Source organism: Arachis hypogaea, chromosome 6 (assembly GCF_003086295.3).
Source record: "Arachis hypogaea cultivar Tifrunner chromosome 6, arahy.Tifrunner.gnm2.J5K5, whole genome shotgun sequence".
NCBI lineage: Eukaryota > Viridiplantae > Streptophyta > Magnoliopsida > Fabales > Fabaceae > Arachis > Arachis hypogaea.
Genome location: NC_092041.1, coordinates 3088817 through 3110883, shown reverse-complemented (window position 1 = coordinate 3110883; position 22067 = coordinate 3088817). Strand labels below are relative to the sequence as shown.

The following is a 22067-nucleotide window of genomic DNA, read 5'->3' as shown; positions in this document are numbered from 1 at the left end:
TCTGTGTGGCTTGGGCAGAATGATGGGGATGGAAAACGGCTTAAAGGAGGAGGAGGAGTGTTTGGGAGCAGGAATGAAAGCCGTGACGCGAAGGTTTAGGGAGGGTCAAACGCAAAACGACGTAGTTTTTAGGTTCAGGGACTTATTTGTCCAATTTTCGAAAGTACCCTTCCAGTCATCAGTCCATGTGTCAATCCGTCATGCCAGGTCATCAGAATAGGAGCCACGTCAGACTTTTCCGTTGGATCTGACGGAGACATTTAGACGGAGGGACTCATCCGTCCAAATTTTGTGAAAGTCAGGAATTTAAAAATATTCTCAAATGGTCAGGGACGAAAATATCTGCGGAACAAAAGGTCAAGGACCTATTTGTCCTTTTCTCTAAAAATTAACCTTAGATAACTAATAAGGGAAATCACCTAAAGAAATGGAATCAATTTCAATATTTACATGAATGTTGTAAAGCATAATGCGTTATGTGAGTGTCCTTATCCTATGTAAATTGAATTCAGTAAAGTCGATTTTAAGTTTCTCCATATAAATTGAATTGAATAAATTTGATTTACCACAAACCATAATAAATCGAATTAAGGAGTTTCGAATTAGTGCACGTATAGTAAATCGAAACCAATAAATTCGATTTACTATTAGAGTCGTTGGGAAGTTGCATGCCTAAGTAAATCGAATGAGGCTATTTCGATTTAATAATTTTGTAGCTCATGATAAATTAAAGCTAATTGTTTCGATTTAAATTAGGTGCTGCATAAGGTAAATCAATGCTACTTATTTCGATTTACTGTTGGCAAGTTCTATAAAAGAGTTCAAATATATTAGATACGAATTATATTTACAATTCTCCACTTCACTATAAACACAAATTTTCTGAGAAAATCTTAAAAATTTTGGATATGGAAGATGACCTGGATCATATATATTGCTTGGATGGAGTTACTTATATTACTGGTAGCATCAATGAAAATGTAAGTAAATAATTTTTTTAATTAGATTAAAAATGTTATTCATATTTAGTGAGTATTATTTTAATAAAAATGTTAGATTGCGTAGTGACTACAAATTTTGTTAAAGCTATTAAATTAGAAATATTAGTGTTGGTAGTGATCTAAAATTACTTTATGAATTAGAAATATTAGTGTTAGTTGAACATAAATTTAGTGAAGATTTGATTTCTACGAATAATATTATATTAGAATAAGATGTATGTTTTTAGATCGGACCTTAATTTTTTGGGGTAATATTGTCTTCGATTTTATCAAGAAGTTTTTAATATAATATAAGATTATAATTTCTTAAACCTTTTTTTTATCATAATTACAGTCGATCCGATGTATTACTAGCATGAAAACAATATATAATTAAAATTTTAAATATATTATTTCTCAAATTACACGTTATATAAATATAGTAAGTTTTTTTATATAAAGCATAACTATCTGTTATTTCTGATTTTAAAAAATTCAAGTTTTAACCTTTATGTCATCTTGCAAGGCTATACTTTATATTAACTTTTTCAACATCAAAAGTCTTAATAATGATTCTTTAGATGCTAATGAGTCAAATGATAATTTTTAATGAAATTTTAGAAGTCATTTATTGTTCCATTTTAAATTCATAAGTTTACAAAACGTAGATTTTTTTGAATTTGAACTAAACCACAAAAGTTAGATTAATGTTTTTATTCGTTTTGATTTTTTGATATTTTATTTGAATCTAAATGGAGAGTATTTTTTTTATTGACATTTATGTTTTAAAGTTAATACAATTAACTTAACAATAGTAAATGTCAATACTCTGTATAAGTAGCGGATCGATTTACTACTGATATAATAATAAATGTTAAATCGAATCTAATTTATTCAATTTATTACTAAAAAGTGTAAATCAAATATAATTAATTCGATCTATATAAAATCATTTAAAACATATATGTAAATTATTTTAGTTTAAGATATTAGTATAATGTTAAATTTCATTTAGTTTGTTTATTTTATTTATCTTATATTTATGTAGAATTTAAGAGAACATTAAATGGTCAAATAAAAATTTATTCTCATGTAATAATGTAATGATTGAGTTAGACACTTAGGCCCGCTTTGATAGTTTCATAAATAATTTTTTTTTTAGTTTTTAACTCATAAAAATATATAGTATTAATGTTTAGTATAATGTTTGAAATTAAATTATAATTTTTTAAAAAATTATTTAAATATTTAAAAGAATAACTTTTTTTATAATAAAAAATTTTTATTATATTTTTTTAAAATAAATATTTTTAAAATTAAAAATTAAATATAAAAATATTTATTATTTAAATTATTTTTTTAAAAATAACTTAATTAAGCTTTTGTTTATTGAAGGTGAACTTTAATTGAAGATCGCATAACAAAAAAAAAAAAATGTAAATCTGCTTTCTGCTGCGTACCTGACAGAACACAGAAAGTATAACGGAAAATACAGCAGAGTAGGAGGGCATTATGGTCCACATAAAACATCATACCTGTTCTTCCTTGCAATTGAAGGGTCCTCCAATGTACCAACCGAATGGTGAAGTGGGGAGAGATTTAGAGAATTAGAGAAAGAGGGAGAGAGAAAAACAAACCAAATCAATTGTAGTTGATCTCACGCTTTGTTTTTCCCTTCAATTTCAACTTCTACAATCGCAACGGCCATGGCTGTGCCCGTTGAGGAAGCCATTGCAGCTCTTTCCACATTCTCGCTTGATGTAACAACACTTCATTTTTCTCTTCCTTTTCAATTTTATTTCTGCTACATTTTCCTACTTAATTTTGTTGCTTAACTTGAAGTTCGCTTATGGATGGTTCTTTGCATTGTTCCTACTCTGATTCTTCTGTAATTTACTTCATCCGAGCTGATTCTAATTGTAGAAACTTTCAATTTGGTTTTTATAAGTTGCACAAGCTTGTTTTAGACGTCCTATCCGAAATGTTTAGTAGTCAAATCACGACTGAAACAAACTACTGATCGATGACTATTAGATTTGCGTGGAATACAATTTGATGCTGAAGTTCCAAAGTAACCTATTTATAGGAACTTGAGGTTTTTGTTTAATTATATTCGAGTCCTTTTTTTTCGCCCTAATTTTGTAGGACGAGCAACCGGAGGTGCAAGGACCTGGAGTGTGGGTGTCAACTGAGAGAGGTGCAACAGATAGTCCAATAGGTACTGTTGTTTATGCTTCCATTGTTCTTTTATGGATATGTTATGAACTTGTGTTGTTATTGTTCTTAAACACTTCATGCATTTCAGCCTTTTTTTTCGAATTACAAATATACAATGCATGGCTGCCTAGTAATTATCATGTACTGGCCTCCTTTTGTAGAGTATAGCGACGTTTCTGCATACCGATTATCTCTATCAGAGGATACGAAAGCTCTCAATCAGCTGGTATTCTGCTTTTGGGCCAACACTTAGATCTGTTTGTTAGATGATTTTCATTTTCTTTTTAATTATAATTTTCTTACTGCTAATATGAAAACAATGTAGAACATCCTTACCCAAGAGGGGAAGGAAATGGCATCAGTGCTTTACACATATCGCAGTTGTGTCAAAGCCCTTCCGCAGGTGAATTTTCTCTTTAGTTACATCTACTTGTCATTCTGCAAGTGAAAAAAGTCGCACTACTTAATTGATAGCTTTACATAATGCAGCATGACGTTTTACACACAGCTATTTTCTATATCACTTTTGGTTTATTGATAACATACACTATTAAACTTCTGGAGGGGAGGTACATTTTAAAGTTTTTCATTTCCATACATGTATACTGTCTCTTGTAATTTATACATTTTGCCACAATGGGGCAGCTTCCTGATTCGATGAAGCAAAGTCAAGCTGATTTATATTTGGAAACATATCAAGTTCTGGACTTGGAAATGAGTCGGTTGCGTGAAATTCAGCGATGGCAAGCATCAGCTTCATCAAAGGTATGAGATGTTGGTCACTTGTTGTATGGACCTTTTTTTAATTGTTTCTTTCCTTTTCAGAAACTGACAGATTCAGACATAGCATGTTAAGTATATCTGTCTATGTCATTTTGAATGCAGTTAGCTGCTGATATGCAACGTTTTTCTCGGCCTGAGCGACGCATTAATGGCCCTACAATATCTCATTTGTGGTGTGTTATGGTGCTTCATCATTTATTATTTATTTATTTATTTTTCCTTCTATTTTTTTTTATCTTTTAATTGATAACCTTATGGGCATTCTTATCTTCAACATCCTATTGGATTATATCACTGGGCTGTGGCCACTCCCTCCTTTCATTTCACACAATTTGTGTCGTTATATTTATGATATTTTTCTTCTTGACTCCAGGTCTATGTTGAAGTTACTTGATGTTTTGGTGCAACTTGATCATCTTAAAAATGCTAAGGCAAGCATACCTAATGACTTTTCTTGGTATAAAAGGTAAGTATTTAACATCTGATTGTGTCACTTTATCGTCAAGTTCAGGATCTTCAAATTTTCTGTTCAGTTTGCCTCTGCTTTTCAATGTATCTGATCTTAGAAATATGGAATCATCTTTTAGTAATTTGTGAAACTATAAAAGTCACTCAGAACATTGGCAAGCTTTCTACTATATATGACCTGCATGGTAATCTTTAGGGTAATAATCATGCAAACGCCTTTCTGATCAGTTTAGAAATTTTAAAACTACTTGGTGAAATTTCACATTTGTTCTTTTTTTTTCTTCTCTACTTCTCAGAACTTTCACACAAGTCAGCGGTCAGTGGCAAGACACTGATTCAATGAGGGAAGAGTTGGATGATTTACAGGTACTTAATTGTTGATATTTCCTTGTTTATGGCATGTTGAATGCTCTGAATTTATTATGTTGTTGATTGCTTAAGAGATAATTTATTTCCCAAATTTTTCCCTTGTTTTTGGCTTTTGTATTGTTACATTTTTTTGGCCATGCCCAACCAAAGGTGAGCTGTGTTTGACATTTTAGTTGTGTGTGCAGATTTTCTTGAGCACAAGATGGGCTATCTTGTTGAACCTGCATGTTGAGATGTTCCGTGTGAACAAGTATCCTATATATGATATCTATTTGATGTACTGGCATAATGTTACAAACAGGAACTAAGAACACCTATCTGTAACTAGTTTTTAGCATGTCACCATTTTTATTATTCTCCTCTTTCAGTTCTTCTTTGATTCCTTGACTTGAAATAGTGTGGAAGACATTCTTCAAGTACTTATAGTCTTTGTTGTAGAGTCTCTGGAGTTGGACTTTGCACTTCTCTTTCCAGAGCGCCACATACTCTTGCGTGTCTTGCCTGTTCTTGTAGTCCTAGTGACATCATCAGAGAAAGATAGCGAGTCTCTGTACAAGAGGGTGAAAATCAACAGACTGATCAATATATTTAAGGTATTATTGTATTTGTACGTTGATGATGTCATTCTATCAACTGGTTTATGAAAGAAATGTTACTATTAGATTATGTGAAAATTTTGCACAGAATTCTTTTCTCTTGTCAAGAAGTTTAAATCTATGTATTTTTCTCTTCTCTTCACTTTTGACAGAATGATGTGGTCATTCCTGCATTTCCAGATCTGCATCTGTCTCCTGCTGCAATTTTGAAGGAATTATCAACATATTTTCCAAAATTTTCTTCCCAAACTCGACTTCTTACCCTTCCAGCACCTCATGAACTTCCACCTCGTGAGGCACAAGAATATCCTTCAAATTGTTTTTGTGTTTTTACACATGATCTGATGCTGATTTGTAATTGTTGAACCAGTATTTCATTCCATGAAGGGATAGATTTTCCATTCTTTTGTGGCTTACCTGTTGTCACTTTCACCGCATATGGTTTATTGTGAATGTGACACATTATACTTAGGATAGTTTTATTATTTGGTTCATTATATGGTTTATTGTGGCTTACCTGTTTTTATATGTCTTGGGTTCGGTATAGTTTTGCAATCCAAGATCTTTTCATAAACTTATGATGTGCCTTCGTTGTAGTACCTTTAGAATGTAACCTTGACATGAGAGACACATATCAGAGACATTATCTGATCATCAATCATATTGGAGCAATTCGTGCTGAGCATGATGATTTCACAATTCGTTTTGCTTCAGCAATGAATCAGGTGCTGCACCTGTGCTCTGCCTGGGCTGCAAAAGAGAAGCTCTTTTTGAAATCTTATTTGTTTTTTTTTTTCTGTTAATTGCTTCATATCATTTAAAGCTTGCTACTATGTTTTTGCAGCTTTTGTTGTTGAAGTCAACTGATGGCTCTGATGTTGATTGGAGCAAAGAAGTAAAGGGTAACATGTATGATATGATTGTTGAAGGTTTTCAGCTATTAAGCAGATGGACTGCACGCATCTGGGAACAATGTGCTTGGAAGTTTTCTCGACCATGCAAGGATGCATCCCCATCATTCTCAGACTATGAAAAGGTGAGGATGCTCAAGATGCCAATTTTATTTTCATGTTGATGACAAAGAATTTTAGTATTTATCACTTGATTAACCTGTTTATTTTATTAGCTAAGAGCTTTTTAATTAACCACTTAGCATTTATCGCCCATTGATGCATTTATTAGGTTATGCTGTTACACCCTTTGGGTGCAACCCTTTCCCGGATTCTGCAAAACATGGGATTCTTGTACTCTGGGGTCCCTTTTTACTATTTACGGCTTTGAATCTAGTTACCATAATCTGGTTTGAGTAAGTTAGCTTCAAAATAACTTGGAGAAATATATTTCTGCAAAATGTTTTCTTGTAGGTTGTACGATATAATTACACTGCAGAAGAAAGGAGAGGACTGGTTGAACTTGTAAGCTACATAAAGAGTGTTGGATCTATGATGCAGCGGTGTGATACACTGGTTGCTGAGGCTTTATGGGAAACAATACATGCTGAGGTTCAAGACTTCGTCCAAAACACATTAGCTTCTATGTTACGGACTACTTTTAGAAAGAAGAAGGACCTGTCTAGGTAGGATCCAATTTCACGTTACATTGTATAAAATAGTTAGTTTTTGCAACTTCATGTTGAAACTATTCATGAAAGTCCTAAAATTGCTCCTGGGGTGTCATGAAACTCTAAGGTACTGGTACCATTGCAGCTAACTAAACAGATAATGCACATAATATAGCAGAATATAGTGTTACTGTAAGCTAGTAGATAATGCAGAGGATAGAGTGGAGAATAGAAGAAGATGGAATGGCAGCTGAGGGGCTGAATGGTATCATTGAGGTATCATGCTCTCCTTGTGATGATGTCATTGAATATAAAGAATGAAATAAGAATGATAGATGGTGGCATTTGAGAGGCCACAGAGCATGCCCAGCCTAATTTCCAAGATCCTTCCCTCTAACTCTCTTCTCCTCTCTTATATAGAATGTTATTTCTCCCTCTCCCCTCTAACAAACACCACTACTGTGTGAAGCTGGCAGAGTTAGTTACAAGACTTTCCACGCCCAAAATACCCTTACTTTCTATTTCTTTCCCCTAAACCATATATAAGGTATGTTACAATAACATCACTTTTGTGTATCAGAAATATATTTTCTTCATTATGCAACTTGAAAAAGGGTTGGTTTGAAGATACAATTTTATGTCTGAGGAAGTAGATAGGATCAAGAGAGAGAACTTGTTGAAAGTACATAAGTGATCTGAGATTTGGGAAAACATTCTCTCTCTCTCTCTCTGGTTGAGTTTAGACAATTGAGTGGCCATGGTTTTCAAATTTGCAATTTCGCACTTGTTGTTTCAGTCATTTTTGAAGTCAATTTTTATTTCTAAAACACAATATTTGATGGTTTAATGAATTTTTTTCTATGATGGTTAACTTCCTGATAGAATTTTGAAAGTGGTTCTGTGTTTGAATAGTATGCATCATATAATAGTTGTTTCTTGCTTAAAAAACTTAAATCACTCGTTTCAATCACCCTGATGTGTACTTTTAGGATTCTTTCGGATATGAGGACCCTTTCAGCTGATTGGATGGCTAATACAAACAAGTCTGAATCCGAGTTACAGTCCTCACACCATGGAGGTGAAGAAAGTAGAGCAAACATATTTTATCCAAGGGCAGTTGCCCCTACCGCCGCTCAGGTTTGCTTTCAAATTTGCTTTCTGAACTGTGCTGTATAACGTGTACCCATTGATTCTTGATATGCTTACACTTGAAGAGCAATATTCATATGAATTCTTATCAAAACTAACTATGTATTCTGCTTGTTGTGTAGATGTTTTGTTGAACTAGCAAGCTTGCATATGGGCTTATGTTTTAATAGAAAGCAAATATGCAGCTTTGTTTTGAAATATTGCACAGACTTAGAAAGTATTTATGGAATCATGCATTCTCTCCCCCTCCCCCCCCTCTTCTCTCTCTCTCTCTCTCTCTCTCTCTCTCTCTCTCTCTCTCAATTTTTGTTTCTAAATTTTAAATTAAATTTTAAAACTCTGGCCTTATGTACGAAATTTTTTCTTCAGGTTTCCATGTATTCACACTGTTTGATTGATATTGTTAGAGGAGAAGTGTATTGAGCATTGTCATGAAAAGCTTCTACATCCCTGCTTGTGCTGCTTTTGGAGTTCTTTTAGTGGATTTCTGTTGTTTTTTTAATTTTATATTTTATTTATTTATTTTTATTAATCGATATTTGGTCCATCATATGCATACACGTCATGTAGATCCTGCTTTTGTGTCTTACATATACTTGAATGCAAACATTGAAAGTGATGATATTCTACCTACTGCGTATTCCACCAAATTTCCAATTGCTTAATTAATATCTATGATACAGGTGCACTGCTTGCAATTCTTAATATATGAGGTGGTTTCTGGTGGTAACCTACGGAGGCCTGGCGGACTCTTTGGTAACAGTGGCTCAGAAATTCCAGTTAATGATTTAAAACAGCTGGAGACTTTTTTTTACAAGCTTGGTTTTTTCCTTCATATTTTGGACTACTCAGGTAATGGTCTTTTGTCGACCCTGGAATATATATTGTGACAAAGACTTATTCTTTGGGCCCATTATCCATTGATAGATCCAAAACCTACACCAACAGTCTCTTCAATCTAGCTGACCCGAGCTCCAAATGGTTCATCTCCAGTATTAGGAAGCTAGTTTGGAAATTGTATATTCTCTATCACATCTCTGTTAACAAAATCATATGGTTGCACAAATACTCCTGGCTTTACAGTGCACCATTTCCAACCAAGGGCTTAGCCCACTCTTGTCTGATGGAGCAGAAGTGTAACTTGAACACTACCCAATAATTGAAACAATAGTAAAGAACACTTGTAGTGGGGTTGACATATGCCTGATTATGAACAGAGTTGCATTGGAATAAAACATCATTTGAAGCAGTTAAATGATTTAGAATGCTTTGCTTCATTGCCTTGTTACTTTTAGTGTAAACTAACTTATGTGATGATTCTTGCAGTGACAGTTGCAACATTGACAGATCTTGGTTTCTTATGGTTTAGGGAATTTTATTTAGAGTCTTCGCGAGTAATTCAGGTAATACTCACACCACTAGATTATTTGAACTACACATCTTTTTCACCATAAACACTCCTTGATGGGAACAGTGTAAAAAATATCGTTGCTACTTGCTACATATTTTCCAGTTTTTCACTCAGAAATCTATTATTCACTTGTATTTGAACTACATGACCAAATAACGGTAAGCTAGCAGCTTGAAATGTGTAATAGAGCTTATTGCTTGGCTTCACATGGATTCGTTTTCATTTATGTTCCCCCTCTTTCTGTTTGTTTGTGTTTTATAAAAATAATTAAGAAAGATGATTGGTATATGTTGTGTATCTGATCTTTCCTCACACTTGTTTATAGCTTTCTATGAATTTACATATGCTGACAAGATGCCATTTTTGTATTTTAGGGTTTTTAATGTTACATTTCGAACTTGGTTATTGTACTGCATTTCACGCTTTAACTGCCTGATTCATGGCCTGCTTACTTTTCTCTCATTTTTTCCCCAATTTTCTTCCATGAATTTATTTTTCTACCACCATGCTTGTACTAAAATTGGTCAAAATGTTCCGTGCAGTTTCCAATTGAATGTTCTCTTCCATGGATGTTGGTGGATTGTGTCCTTGAATCACCAAATTCTGGTCTTCTTGAGAGTGTTTTGATTCCACTAGATATCTATAATGATTCAGCTCAGCAAGCATTGGTGTTGCTGAAGCAACGATTTCTGTATGATGAAATTGAAGCTGAGGTATTAGACACTTCCATCACAATGTTAAATGATTATTTAGTGAATTTTTGTGAAGTACTATAATCTTTTATGCAGCTTCTTTTAGGTGTAGAATCCTCATATTCTACAATCTAAAGTACAGTAAATTAATGGAAGTAACTTGTATTCTTTCTCTTTTCCATGCTCCTGCAATTGATCAAACCTTTCTTGACAGGTGGATCATTGTTTTGATATATTTGTTTCGAAATTGTGTGAAACCATTTTCACATATTACAAAAGTTGGGCAGCAAGGTAGGCTGGGTTTCTAATGACTTATCCAGATTTACTTTTGATTATTTTATGTACTAACCTGTTTTCACCGTTGGTGCCAAAATTGTGCAGTGAATTGCTTGATCCTTCCTTCCTCTTTGCCTCAGACAATGCAGAAAAGTATTCTGTGCAGCCTATAAGGCTCAATATGCTGTTGAAAATGACTAGAGTGAAGGTTAATAGATTACATCATATAAACCTTTTACCTCCCAAGATTTGCTTTGGTGGATCAATGGGTTATCTTGTATTGTTTTGTTGTTTTTTTCTTTTTTGGGATATAGTTTAAATTTGAGTAACTATTATTCTCTCATATGATCAAAATCATTTGATGCACAGTTGCTCGGAAGGATGATTAATTTGCGAAGTTTGATCACCGAACGGATGAACAAAGTTTTCCGTGAAAATATTGAGTTTCTGTTTGATCGATTTGAGTGTCAGGATCTGTGTGCCATAGTGGTTAGTCGTCTACTTTTTTTCCACTTCCCTAAGCCAACAACTATGTTCCTCTTTCAGAATCCATTAACTAAAGCTATACTCTGCTATTTTATTTCAGGAAGTAGAGAAGCTACTGGATATCCTAAAACATTCACACGAACTACTGTCGAGAGATCTTTCTGTTGACTCTTTCAGTTTGATGTTGAATGAGATGCAGGAAAACATTTCTCTTGTTTCATTTTCTAGCCGACTGGCCTCACAGGTATATCCTTTCATACTAAGGATCTTTCAGCTTGATGTTTCTCTGCGTTGTGCATTAATAAGACATCCTGCATTGAGAATTCACATTATTTTTCTAATGTCAAGTCCTCTTGCAGAAACCGCAATCTGATTTCAGAATTGATTCGTTTCCTGCATTTTGACAAGGTCTTCTTTATTTTTTTGGCATGCTAGATTTGGTCTGAGATGCAAAGTGATTTTTTGCCAAATTTCATCCTCTGCAACACCACTCAACGTTTTATCAGATCATCAAAGGCTGTTCCTGTTCAAAAGCCATCCATACCTTCTGCTAAGCCTAGTTTCTATTGTGGTACTCAAGTACGCATTCCTGTTGCAGCAATTTTCATTAAAGAATATTTGAAAATCAATTGTAATAGTGTCGATTGCTTAACTATCTTATGCTATGGTAAACATAAGATACAGATACTTCCACTTTTAGCACAACTGAATACATATGTGTGTGTGAAATAAGTTTATTAGACTGGTGTCTCTGTTCAATTTTGTTTATCTTGATTTCCATTGGGAAGTCTAACAATGTACGTGTGTCTTGTATGAAACCTTGATATAAATGTGCCAAATGGAAGTCTGACCAAATTTCTTGGATTTCAGAGCATTTGTTTTCCGGATCCCCTGCCCCCCTCTTTTTAAACTATCATTCTTGTGTGTTTTTTGTATTAGTTTCTGTGTTTGACACACATCAAGTTATAACTATATTTATATGTGTATATAGTGTATGTGACAGAGGAAGAAGTGAATGTTTGTGTATCTGTATTTGTGTTTTACTAATTTCTTTCCGTGCATACAAGTTCCCCTCTTGTTTTGGTTCCCCCTTTTTATAAAAATCTTCTGAAAGAGATACCACTTTCTTATCATTTTACTCCATCTCTATATGCTAGGATTTGAATTCTGCTCATCAAAGTTTTGCACGATTGCATAGTGGATTCTTTGGAATGCCTCACATGTTTTCTATTGTTCGACTTCTGGGATCCCGATCATTACCTTGGCTTATTAGGGCCCTTCTTGATCACATATCAAACAAGGTATTTCATTTTTATGTCGTCTAAATGAGTTAGTTTGACTGACACTTGCTGATCTGTGAAAACTCCTGAAATCTTCCTTGCTTATTATGATGAAAATTTTTTACATATCAAGGGTAAACCTTTTATCATAACACAACTATTGCATCCATATCTAAGACACCTATGCCATCTGTCAGTAACAGGCAATGTAGTACAGAATTTTTTTGATTTTTGGAGAAATGATGAGGTGATTCTGAATAAACATGTGAAAATGAGTTAGAACATTGAATGAATTCATGTGTTGATAGGTTCAAAATGATATGCTCAGTGCAATGGGATATTAGTGGCAACATGTTAGATCATGGATTAATTCAAATATAGATCCACATTGAATTTCAGAGAAACTTAAATAGTTGTGTCAGAATCTTTTACAAATGCCCCTTTTTTAAACCTTCTAGCTTACTCCTTCTCTTCTCGTCTTAGGAACCCACTAAAACTTTCTAGCTATTTTAACCATTGGGTACTGATTTTGAATTATGGATTGCACATTTATGAATTTGGTGCATATTCATTTGTGTCTGTATTTTTTACATTATATTATAGAAAATCTAGAGGTGGCTCACTGACAATGTACTGCCTGCCATTTTCAGATAACTTTGCTTGAACCAATGATCACAGGGTTACAAGAATCCTTACCTAAATCAATTGGACTTCTGCCTTTTGATGGAGGTGTGACAGGTACAAGATGACATTTTCCTTTCACTGTACCTTTTTTTTTTGGTCTGAAAATTTTCTGTGATGTTTAAATGTAAAGTTCTATCAAGTCACCAAAAAAAAAAAATGTAAAGTTCTATCACATCTTGAAAGAAAATTATCCTTAATCAGTACTCACGGAAATTCCTAAAAACTTGGTATATATTTGTGCAGAAAGCAGAATCATTCACAAAATCAGGGCATGTTTTGTTACATAACCTATGCTAATAGTTCTTATATTTGGATATGCATGTATTGTACTGCATTCTGAATTCATGTAACATAGGCATTAATCATAGGGTGCCTGACTTTCTAAAATGAGCATTAATCATCAGTAGCATATATTTCCTTGTCCTTATATGTATATATGGCTTCTTTCTTTGTCTTGCTTTAGAGTCAAAAGTACTCAACTGATTTTGAATTTGGAGATCATTGGTGGAGGACAATTAAACCTTAGAAGCACAGAAATGTTTTACTAGAAATGCATTAATACAGCTATATTTCACTGTCATCACTCGTAGTGACTCTTAAACAAAATATCTTTTTTTTTTTTGGTAAAATAAACAAAATATCTTTACTATGAAACCTGGTACAGCACATACATGATCAAATCTGTGAAATTAGTTCTTTGATTATCTCTGCAGGGTGTGTCAGACTTGTGAAAGAACATCTTAATTGGGAGACAAAATCAGAGCTGAAAGCTGAGGTTCTTCATGGCATAAAAGAGATTGGAAGTGTACTATACTGGATGGGGCTTCTAGATATTGTATTGGTCAGTAACCTAGTGCAGCTATCAATTTATTTATCATTTGTTTTGACATAACTGGGTGAGTGAATAAATAAGTTTTGTTTCGACACTAAGATTGAACAAATAAATCTCAGAGAAAGGCTGCTTTATCCCTTGCAAATAGGGAGGAATAACCTTTTGTTTCTCTTTACTTAAGGACTCAGCCTCTCTTCTTTGTAAGAGATTGTGACTTTTTCTTTTGAATGTTTTCTTGCTCTCTTTAATGATTAATATGCTGGATCTGTGACAGAGAGAAATAGATACTAAGAATTTCATGCAAACTGCTCCTTGGCTGGGCTTACTTCCTGGAGCCGATGGACAAATATTAACTACTCAAGATAGTGGTGACAGCCCTGTTGTTAGTCTCTTTAAATCAACTGCTGCTGCGATGGTTTCATATCCTGGTTGCCCTTCTCCTACCTCTTTCCACATCATGTCAAAGCAAGCAGAAGCAGCAGGTAATTGGATGATTTCCAACTTCCTTTTCTGTTGACTTGCCGTATTCCCCAGTAAAAATAAAATATAAGGTGCACGTGTTGGATGTTAAGAAGATAGTTGAAAACTGGAGTTCTTGAAGCAATGCTTGTGCAGCAAGAAACTGCTGTAACATGCAGTAGATGATGTTGAACACAGAGATAGATTAACAGAGAAGAAGAGAGTAAGCAAGAGTAAAAGAGAAACAATTTTGATGATCTATGAAACTGAATTGAATTACAAACAGTACCAAACCAAGAGGTATATATATACACAGAAAGAGTAAAGCAAGCTAACTCTAACTACTCAACTAACTAACCACACTACTAACTAAACTTCCAGCTCTATGAGTCATTTACAATATTGTCCTTCACACCCACCTCAAGCTCAAGTCAGACCTTGGTATGACTCTGAGCTTGTGCTTCAACTTCTCAAATGTAGCAGCAGAGAGTGGCTTGGTCAAGATATCAGCCACTTGATCTGTCCTAGGAATATGCATAATATGAAGAGCATTCTTTCTCAATTTATCTCTGATCAATTGAACCTCCAACTGAAAATGTTTATATTTATCATGCATCACAGGGTTAGCAGTGAGTAACACAGTACTCAAGTTATCACAATAGATTGTAGGTGAAGTAGGCAATCGAATTTCAAGTTTTTCTAACAGATTCCTAAGCCAAACAAGCTCAGCCTCACAAGATGCTGAACTCCTGAATTCTGCTTCTGTAGAGGACCTGCTAATCGTTGCTTGCTTCCTACAAGACCAACAAATCCGATTAGCACCTAAAGAAATGCAAAAACCTGAAACTGACCTTCTGCCCTCCAAATCTGTTGCCCAATCTGAGTCACTAAAGCCATACAGCCGTAGTCTTGACATTTGTAAAGAACAAGACCATGATCCTTGGTCCCTTCAAGGTATCTGAGCACCCTCTTGGCTGCTTTCTAGTGTGCCAGCAAGGGAGAGTGCATGAACTGGCTGATCTTACTAATAGCAAATCGAATATCAGGTCTAGTGACGCATAAATATTGCAATGATCCCAACATTGTTCTAAAGAACTTGGGATCTTCAAAATTTACAGAACCAGTAGATAGGAGTTGTAGTGAAGAGATCATGGGAGTAGGCATTGAACTAGCCCCTGCCGTGCCAAGTTTAGAAAGTAAATCTTTGATATACTTGGTTTGAGAAAGGTGCAATTGACTTGAACCAGTATACCAAGGAAGTAACTCAATTCCCCTAAGTCTTTAAGGGCAAAAACAGCATCTAATCTTTTAATCATATCACTGATTTCATCAGATTTATCACCAGTTATAATAATGTCATTAACATAGCATAATATGTACATAGTAGAAGATGCTGTTTTTCTAATGAACAATGATGTGTCAGTTTTAGCATTCTGAAAACCAAAAGTACATAAAGTGTTGCTAAGCTTAAGAAACCATTCTCTAGGAGCTTGTTTCAAGACATAGAGAGATTTGTTAAGCTTGCAAACATGTGTCTCAGCATGTTGTTCAAAACCAATAGGCTGTTTCATGTAAATAATTTGATGAAGGTTACCTTTTAAAAACGCATTGTTAAAATCAAACTGTCTAATTACCCAATTTCTGGATAAAGCAAACATAATACAGTCCTAATTGTTGTTGATCGAATCATTGTGCTGAAGACTTTGATAAAGTCAAAGCCCCCCTCATCTTGATAAAAACCTTGTGAAACTAGTCTGGCTTTGTGTTTCTGCACACTTCCATCAGGGTTTTTCTTAATAGAATAAACCCACTTACATCCTATAACCTTAGCATCTTGAGGCTTAGGAACTAAAGTCCAGGTATTGGTTCTAAGCAGGGCATTATACTCATCTTTTATAACACTTTTCGATTGAGGAAATTGAAGAGCAACCTTAGCGGTCTTAGGAGGTTGTTCATCATATGAATTAGTAGTCACATCTGTAATAAACACCCTAGGCCGCATGTGTGTTTGTGCTTGTGTCAGAAGTTATATTAGTGTTGGCATTAGCAGATTCTTGTTAATTAGATTATTAGAAGAAGGAAGAACTCCAGATATAGGGATAGTGTCACTAGTTGGAGATATGTTAGTGTTGTGATCAATAGAAGTCTGATTAGGATTAGGGGAAATAATAGGAGTGCAATTATCAACATTGCAATTATCATTTTGGACAGATTTAGGCAAGTTAGCAGAAATAGTAGGATGGTTATTAGAATTAGTGAAAGGATCCTGAGGATTAGTACTAGACAAGAAATTTGAATTTGCAAGGATATTGTTATTTGTATGTTGTGGAACACTAATTTGAGGTCCTATGCTGGGAATAACTAAGTCAGATTTAAGTAAGACTGTAGAACTGCAAGAATTAAACAACTAATTATATGGAAATTGATTTTCCTCAAACAAAAATTCCTTGAAATGTAAATCTTTCCATTTGTTGCTAAGCACTTATACCCTTTATACCAAGAATCCCAAGAAAATGCATTTTTGTTATCTAAAGTCAAGATTAGTTTTGTTATACGGCCTAAGCAAAGGAAAACAAGCACTACCAAAAACTCTTAAAGATTGATAATTTGGAAATTGGTTAAAAATAACTTTAAAAGGAGATTTGTTAGATAATACCTCAGTAGGAAGTCTATTTATCAGGTATGTTGCTGTCATTACAGCTTCATCTCAATAAATCATAAAGCTGCCAAACTCATCTCAATGAGATGTCTATGCTTTCTCTCAGCTCTACCATTTTGTTGAGAGATATATGGGCTAGAAAACCTGTGACGTATCCCTTCTTGCACCATATAATCTGCAAAAGCTTTTGAGGTGTATTCACCACATTATCAGATTGCAACTCTTTAAGCTTGCAATTTGTTAGTCTTTCCATAAATGTCTTGTAGTGTTTGAAAGCATTAAGAACCCGTGTTTTATTAACCAATAGAAAAGTGCAAGTATATATAGAGAAAGCATCTATAAAAGTTACATAGTATCTAAAACCAAGGTGAGAAATCAAAGGTGCTGGGTCCCAAACATCAGAATATACCAATTATAGTGGGGCAATATTGTTGTAAGAGATTATGGAAAAGGAAGATTATGCATCTTACATTCATTAATAGCAGAATCTGGAATTTTGTTTGATGTGGTAAGATTACACTTATTCAGTATAGTTTTTACAGTTTTAGTGGCTGGAGTGACCTAATCTCTTATGCCACAAATCAAAGGAACATATAGGTAGCGTTTGGTAGAGAGACAGAGACAGAAAGACTGAGACTAAGAGACAGAGACTAAGAGACAGGGATTGAAACAAATCTCAGTATTCTATTTGGTGCAAAATGGGAGACAGGAATTGAAATAAGAATGAAACTCTAAATTAATTTGCATAAAGGGTAAAATTGGAATTAATTAATTGAAATGAAAGTATTTTAGGTATAAAATGTTATTAAAGTTTCAGTCTCCATCTCTAAAAATTTCAGTCCCCTGTGTCCCTACTTTTTGGAGGTACTGAAATACTGAAATTTTGGAGACAGAGACAGAAATTTTAGTACCAGTCTCTGAACTAACAAACACGATACTGAGTCTCAGTCTCTCAGTCTCTGTCTCAGTACCTGAAAACAAACGCTACCATAGAGACGACTAAAACATGTGGTGACAGATTGGATGAGCAATTCTTTGGCACAAATTGGTAAAGTCCATTCTTTCTAAAACCTTGTTGTAGGAGTTTCTGTGTAAACTGGCATTTCACAGCACAATGATAAGCATAAAATCCAAAATAAACACAATTATCTTTGGCAAACATAGAAACATTAATTAGATTTTTGGTAATTTGTGGAGAATGTGTTAATTTCTGTTGAGAAAACCACCATCTTGAATTTATAGCATAAAGAAAAGAACTACCTGTATGTGATACGGGAATACCTGAGCCATTACCAAGATGAACTTGTTCTGGACCAAGATATTCTGAAGATGTAAGCATACTGGATTGCTTGGAGGTCACATGATGAGTAGCACCTGTATTAGGGTACCAAGAAGGATCTAACACTATGCTAGGAACAGTGAGATATGCAGATGGATTCTGGAATGATGTTGCTGGTGGTAGAGGAGTGGTGTAAGAAGAATTGGATTGTGACGCTATGGTTGACAGATTTGAAGATGAATTGGATGAGTTTGAGTTATTGAATTGGGATTGAGAAGGGTGTGGTATTTCTTGGTTAAATCGATGGAAACAATTCCATGCAATATGGACCAAATCTACCGCAAACTTGACACTGAGGTCTGTTGTTACCATAGAAGGATCTACCTCCTCTGCCAAAACGTCCACCACCTCTACCTCTTCTTCCACCATTAGTTCTCAGATTGGTAGGAATCTGTGGAAAAGAACCTTGTGCAATATATGCCTGAAACATAGAGTTACCAGGTTTTCTGAATTTCTCATTCATATCATCGTGTGTAAGCACCATAGTTTCCACTTCAGCTAAGCTGAACGTCTCAGATTTAGAATTAACCATAGTCAATAGAACATCATAGTCTTCATTTGGCCCTTCCAAGATTGCTTCAATGTATTGATCAGAGGTAAGATGCTCTCCCAAGGCAGTAAGAGAATTTGCAATGTTCTTGATTTGAGAGATATAGTCAGAGGCATTCAAACCTTGATGGTCTTCAGCTGAGTCTTCAATTGCTTGATCTTGTATTTGGTGGACTTTGCAAAATGGTCTTCAATCCTTGCCCAAATTTCAAAAGCAAATGTACATCCAACCATCTTATTCTTGAATGTTACATCGAGCAAGCATCCAAGAAATCATATTATAATTATCCTGGTGCCATTGCTTATACTTTGAAGTTTCAATACCTGCTACTTGATTTTCTGGTGAGTCATGTTGAAGAGGAATTCAATTTTGGTGAAGACGATCTTGCAGATCTTGCCCCCAAATTGCAAATAGTGCTTCTTGTTACCAAGTCTTATGATTTGTCTCTGTCAATTTGTCTGCAATTGGGTTGAAGTGTTTTTGTTGAAAGAAATTAGACGGGAGGGATGCAATTGTTTGAGGTGTGATTTGAGCATTTGATTTGTTGGAGTTGCCCGAGTCTTCATCAGAGTCTACTATGTATCTTTGATCCTCAGCTTTTGATATCAAGAAGGAGTTCTTGAAGCAATGCTTGTGCAGCAAGAAACTGCTGCAACATGCAGTAGATGATGTTGAATAGAGAGATTAACAGAGAAGAAGAGAGTAAGCAAGAGTAAAAGAGAAACAATTGTAATGATCTATGAAACTGAATTGAATTACAAACAGTACCAAACCAAGAGGTCTATATACATAGAAAGAGTATAGCAAGCTAACTATAACTACTCAACTAACTAACCACACTACTAACTAAACTTCCAGCTCTATGAGTCATTTACAACATTGTCCTTCACGAAAACAAGCTCAGATTATGACAGTAGGAAGTATAATTTGGTACAAGGTATTTCAAAAAGATGGTGGAAATTAAATAAACAGAAGTAGGAAGACAAACAATATTTATTTATAGAATCTTGTATCAGTATGATGTGGTGGAGATAGCTGTTCTGGTTCTGGACATATTCCATGCCAGATTGATGGCAAAAAGATTGAAAATGGAATTTCTAACAAAAGAGCTGCAAGCTCCAAAGCGATTTGCTTCTGTGACTGTACCCTCCCAAACATGAAAATGCTTCGAAATTTTTTAGGTGCAGTTTGCTATTCGCACATCATCAACGACAGAATTTCACGCATCTTCAATTTAGTGATGTATAGTGTTTATCCCATTTTTCTTCACATTTTTTCCTAGTGATGATATCGGCCTTAATGTTATGTTATATGTACATTTACTTTTGTTGTCTTGTATAAATGAGCATTTTATTTTTGCTGAGGATGTTATTATTATTACAGATCTTTTATACAAAGCTAACTTGAATACTGGAAGTGTCCTGGAGTATGCATTAGCTTTCACCAGTGCTGCATTAGATAAATATTGTAGTAAATGGAGTGCTGCGCCCAAGACAGGCTTCATTGATATTACAATTTCTAAAGATTTCTACAGAATATACAGTGGTCTCCAAATTGTAAGGGGAAACTTTCCACAAAACTATGTTGATTTTTTTTTAAAGTACATATATACTCCTTTTCCTTTTTAATAGTTTTCTAGTGCATTGAAGGCGTTACATAGGATTTGCTAAACTTAACTTTCTGCATTAGCATTTGTGTTGGGGTTGGACGGGTCCATATCCCTCCCTCCCTCCCTCCCTCCCTCTTTCTCTCTCCCCCTCTCTCTAATACTCTTCTTGATAGAGATATAACCATTCATGTGTCTTTTCTTATCAACTTAAACTTAGAAGTCTAGAGTTTGATTATTGTTGACCCCAAAAGAAAATTTCAGCATAAGACAAATAAAAAGAGAAAAAAGACCTATGCAACAATTCACGCAATTCCAAAAAGCCTAGGTTTCATGACACTTATATTTATTTATTTTCTTTTGGTTAAACTTTAGTTTGACTTGGTCTTTTGCTTGGACCACATAGGGATACTTGGAAGAGTCTGCAGAAGTGTCATCAAATAGTCATGAAAGGCTAGGAGATTCAGTTGCTTGGGGTGGATGCACTATAATATATTTGCTTGGGCAACAGCTACATTTCGAGCTCTTTGACTTTTCATATCAGATACTCAATATTGCAGAAGTAGAGGCTGCATCTGTCATACAAACACATAAGAACTCACACTTTGCTATGCAGGTTTATATTTCTTCCTCGATTCAAAGCCAAAGAACCTTTGCTTATTTTACGTAATTATGATCTGTTATATTTATCAAGTCAATTGCTGCATATGCCTAAATAATTATTGTGTATTTCTTCAATATACTAACCTATTATAATGTCTAGAGGTGAATCGAACTTCATTGATCGCATTTATTATTCTTTCAACAGGGATGGGAAGTCTTATTGGAAGCAATGAAAAAGGCAAGGAGATTAAATAACCATGTATTCTCCATGCTTAAAGCACGCTGTCCGCTTGAAGAAAAGACAGCCTGCGCTATTAAGCAAAGTGGTGCTCCATTGCATCGCATAAAATTTGAGAACACAGTATCTGCGTTTGAAACACTGCCGCAGAAAGGTTCATAACCGATCCGTGTTCCATCAAATTGTGTGCCGTGTCCTCTCTCTCCGTATATATTGTAACCTTGTGGTGTATATGTAATTTAAAGCAAGCATAGTATGTAAAAGTTTCACGAGTCGAGATTGCTATTGGGTGGGGTAGCACTTTTTGCCTTTGATTAGGAAAATGTGTTATAGGGATTTGAATTTGATTTGATTTTTTCCCCCTTAGTGTAATTACGAGTTGTGGTAGTGGTTAGATATAATCTATCAATACATTACAGCTACAGTTCGATTTGCGTTTTAAGTCTTACTTTATTACGATATTAACCACTTTTTGGTCATGGGCTTTCAATTATAACTCGTAATATTGTAAACATTTTGGATGCACGTCGTCGAACCAGGTGGGTGTATAATATCAGTGGTTGAAGGTGGTTCAACCGTTCAAGTAGTATCTTATATGTCTCCAAAACAGCCACATATGAGTTTGAATTTGGCTTTTAGTCAGTAGTGAAAACAAAAAAAAGGAACATATATAATGTATGTGCGTGTGTAGTTGAGCATGTTTGTTGCAAAGACAAAATATTTGAAAAAATTATGGGTGAAATTTTGTACGATGAGATTAGCGTTCAAAATCCTTTTATGCACCTTCGCAACCTTTCAGGTTAGGAGGACTTAGGAAACATGGTATTCA

The 22067-nt window shown here is 34.6% G+C and overlaps 1 protein-coding gene across 4 annotated transcripts; it reads left to right on the top strand.

Annotated features, from left to right (window-relative positions):
• Positions 1 to 2371: 2371 nt before the first annotated feature.
• On the top strand, positions 2372 to 21717 carry LOC112695362 (protein PIR). Of its 4 annotated transcripts, none has more exons than XM_025747675.3 (30): positions 2372 to 2740; positions 3126 to 3198; positions 3359 to 3423; positions 3523 to 3600; positions 3843 to 3962; positions 4083 to 4153; positions 4354 to 4446; positions 4745 to 4814; positions 5003 to 5067; positions 5215 to 5410; positions 5566 to 5717; positions 6045 to 6138; positions 6258 to 6449; positions 6778 to 6989; positions 7964 to 8111; positions 8807 to 8975; positions 9450 to 9526; positions 10077 to 10247; positions 10441 to 10517; positions 10608 to 10710; positions 10872 to 10991; positions 11089 to 11232; positions 11424 to 11567; positions 12146 to 12289; positions 12919 to 13006; positions 13666 to 13793; positions 14059 to 14266; positions 20175 to 20347; positions 20804 to 21013; positions 21206 to 21717. In XM_025747675.3, the coding sequence occupies exons 1-30, from the start codon at positions 2687 to 2689 to the stop codon at positions 21398 to 21400; spliced, it is 3834 nt and encodes a 1277-aa protein (XP_025603460.1). In that variant the 5' UTR covers positions 2372 to 2686; the 3' UTR covers positions 21401 to 21717. The 4 variants fall into 4 exon arrangements, with proteins under 4 accessions (XP_025603460.1, XP_072052640.1, XP_072052642.1 ...); XM_072196539.1 differs by having other exon boundaries at positions 5566 to 5722; positions 6050 to 6138; XM_072196541.1 differs by having other exon boundaries at positions 2551 to 2740; positions 3687 to 3962.
• The last annotated feature ends 350 nt before the right edge of the window (positions 21718 to 22067 follow it).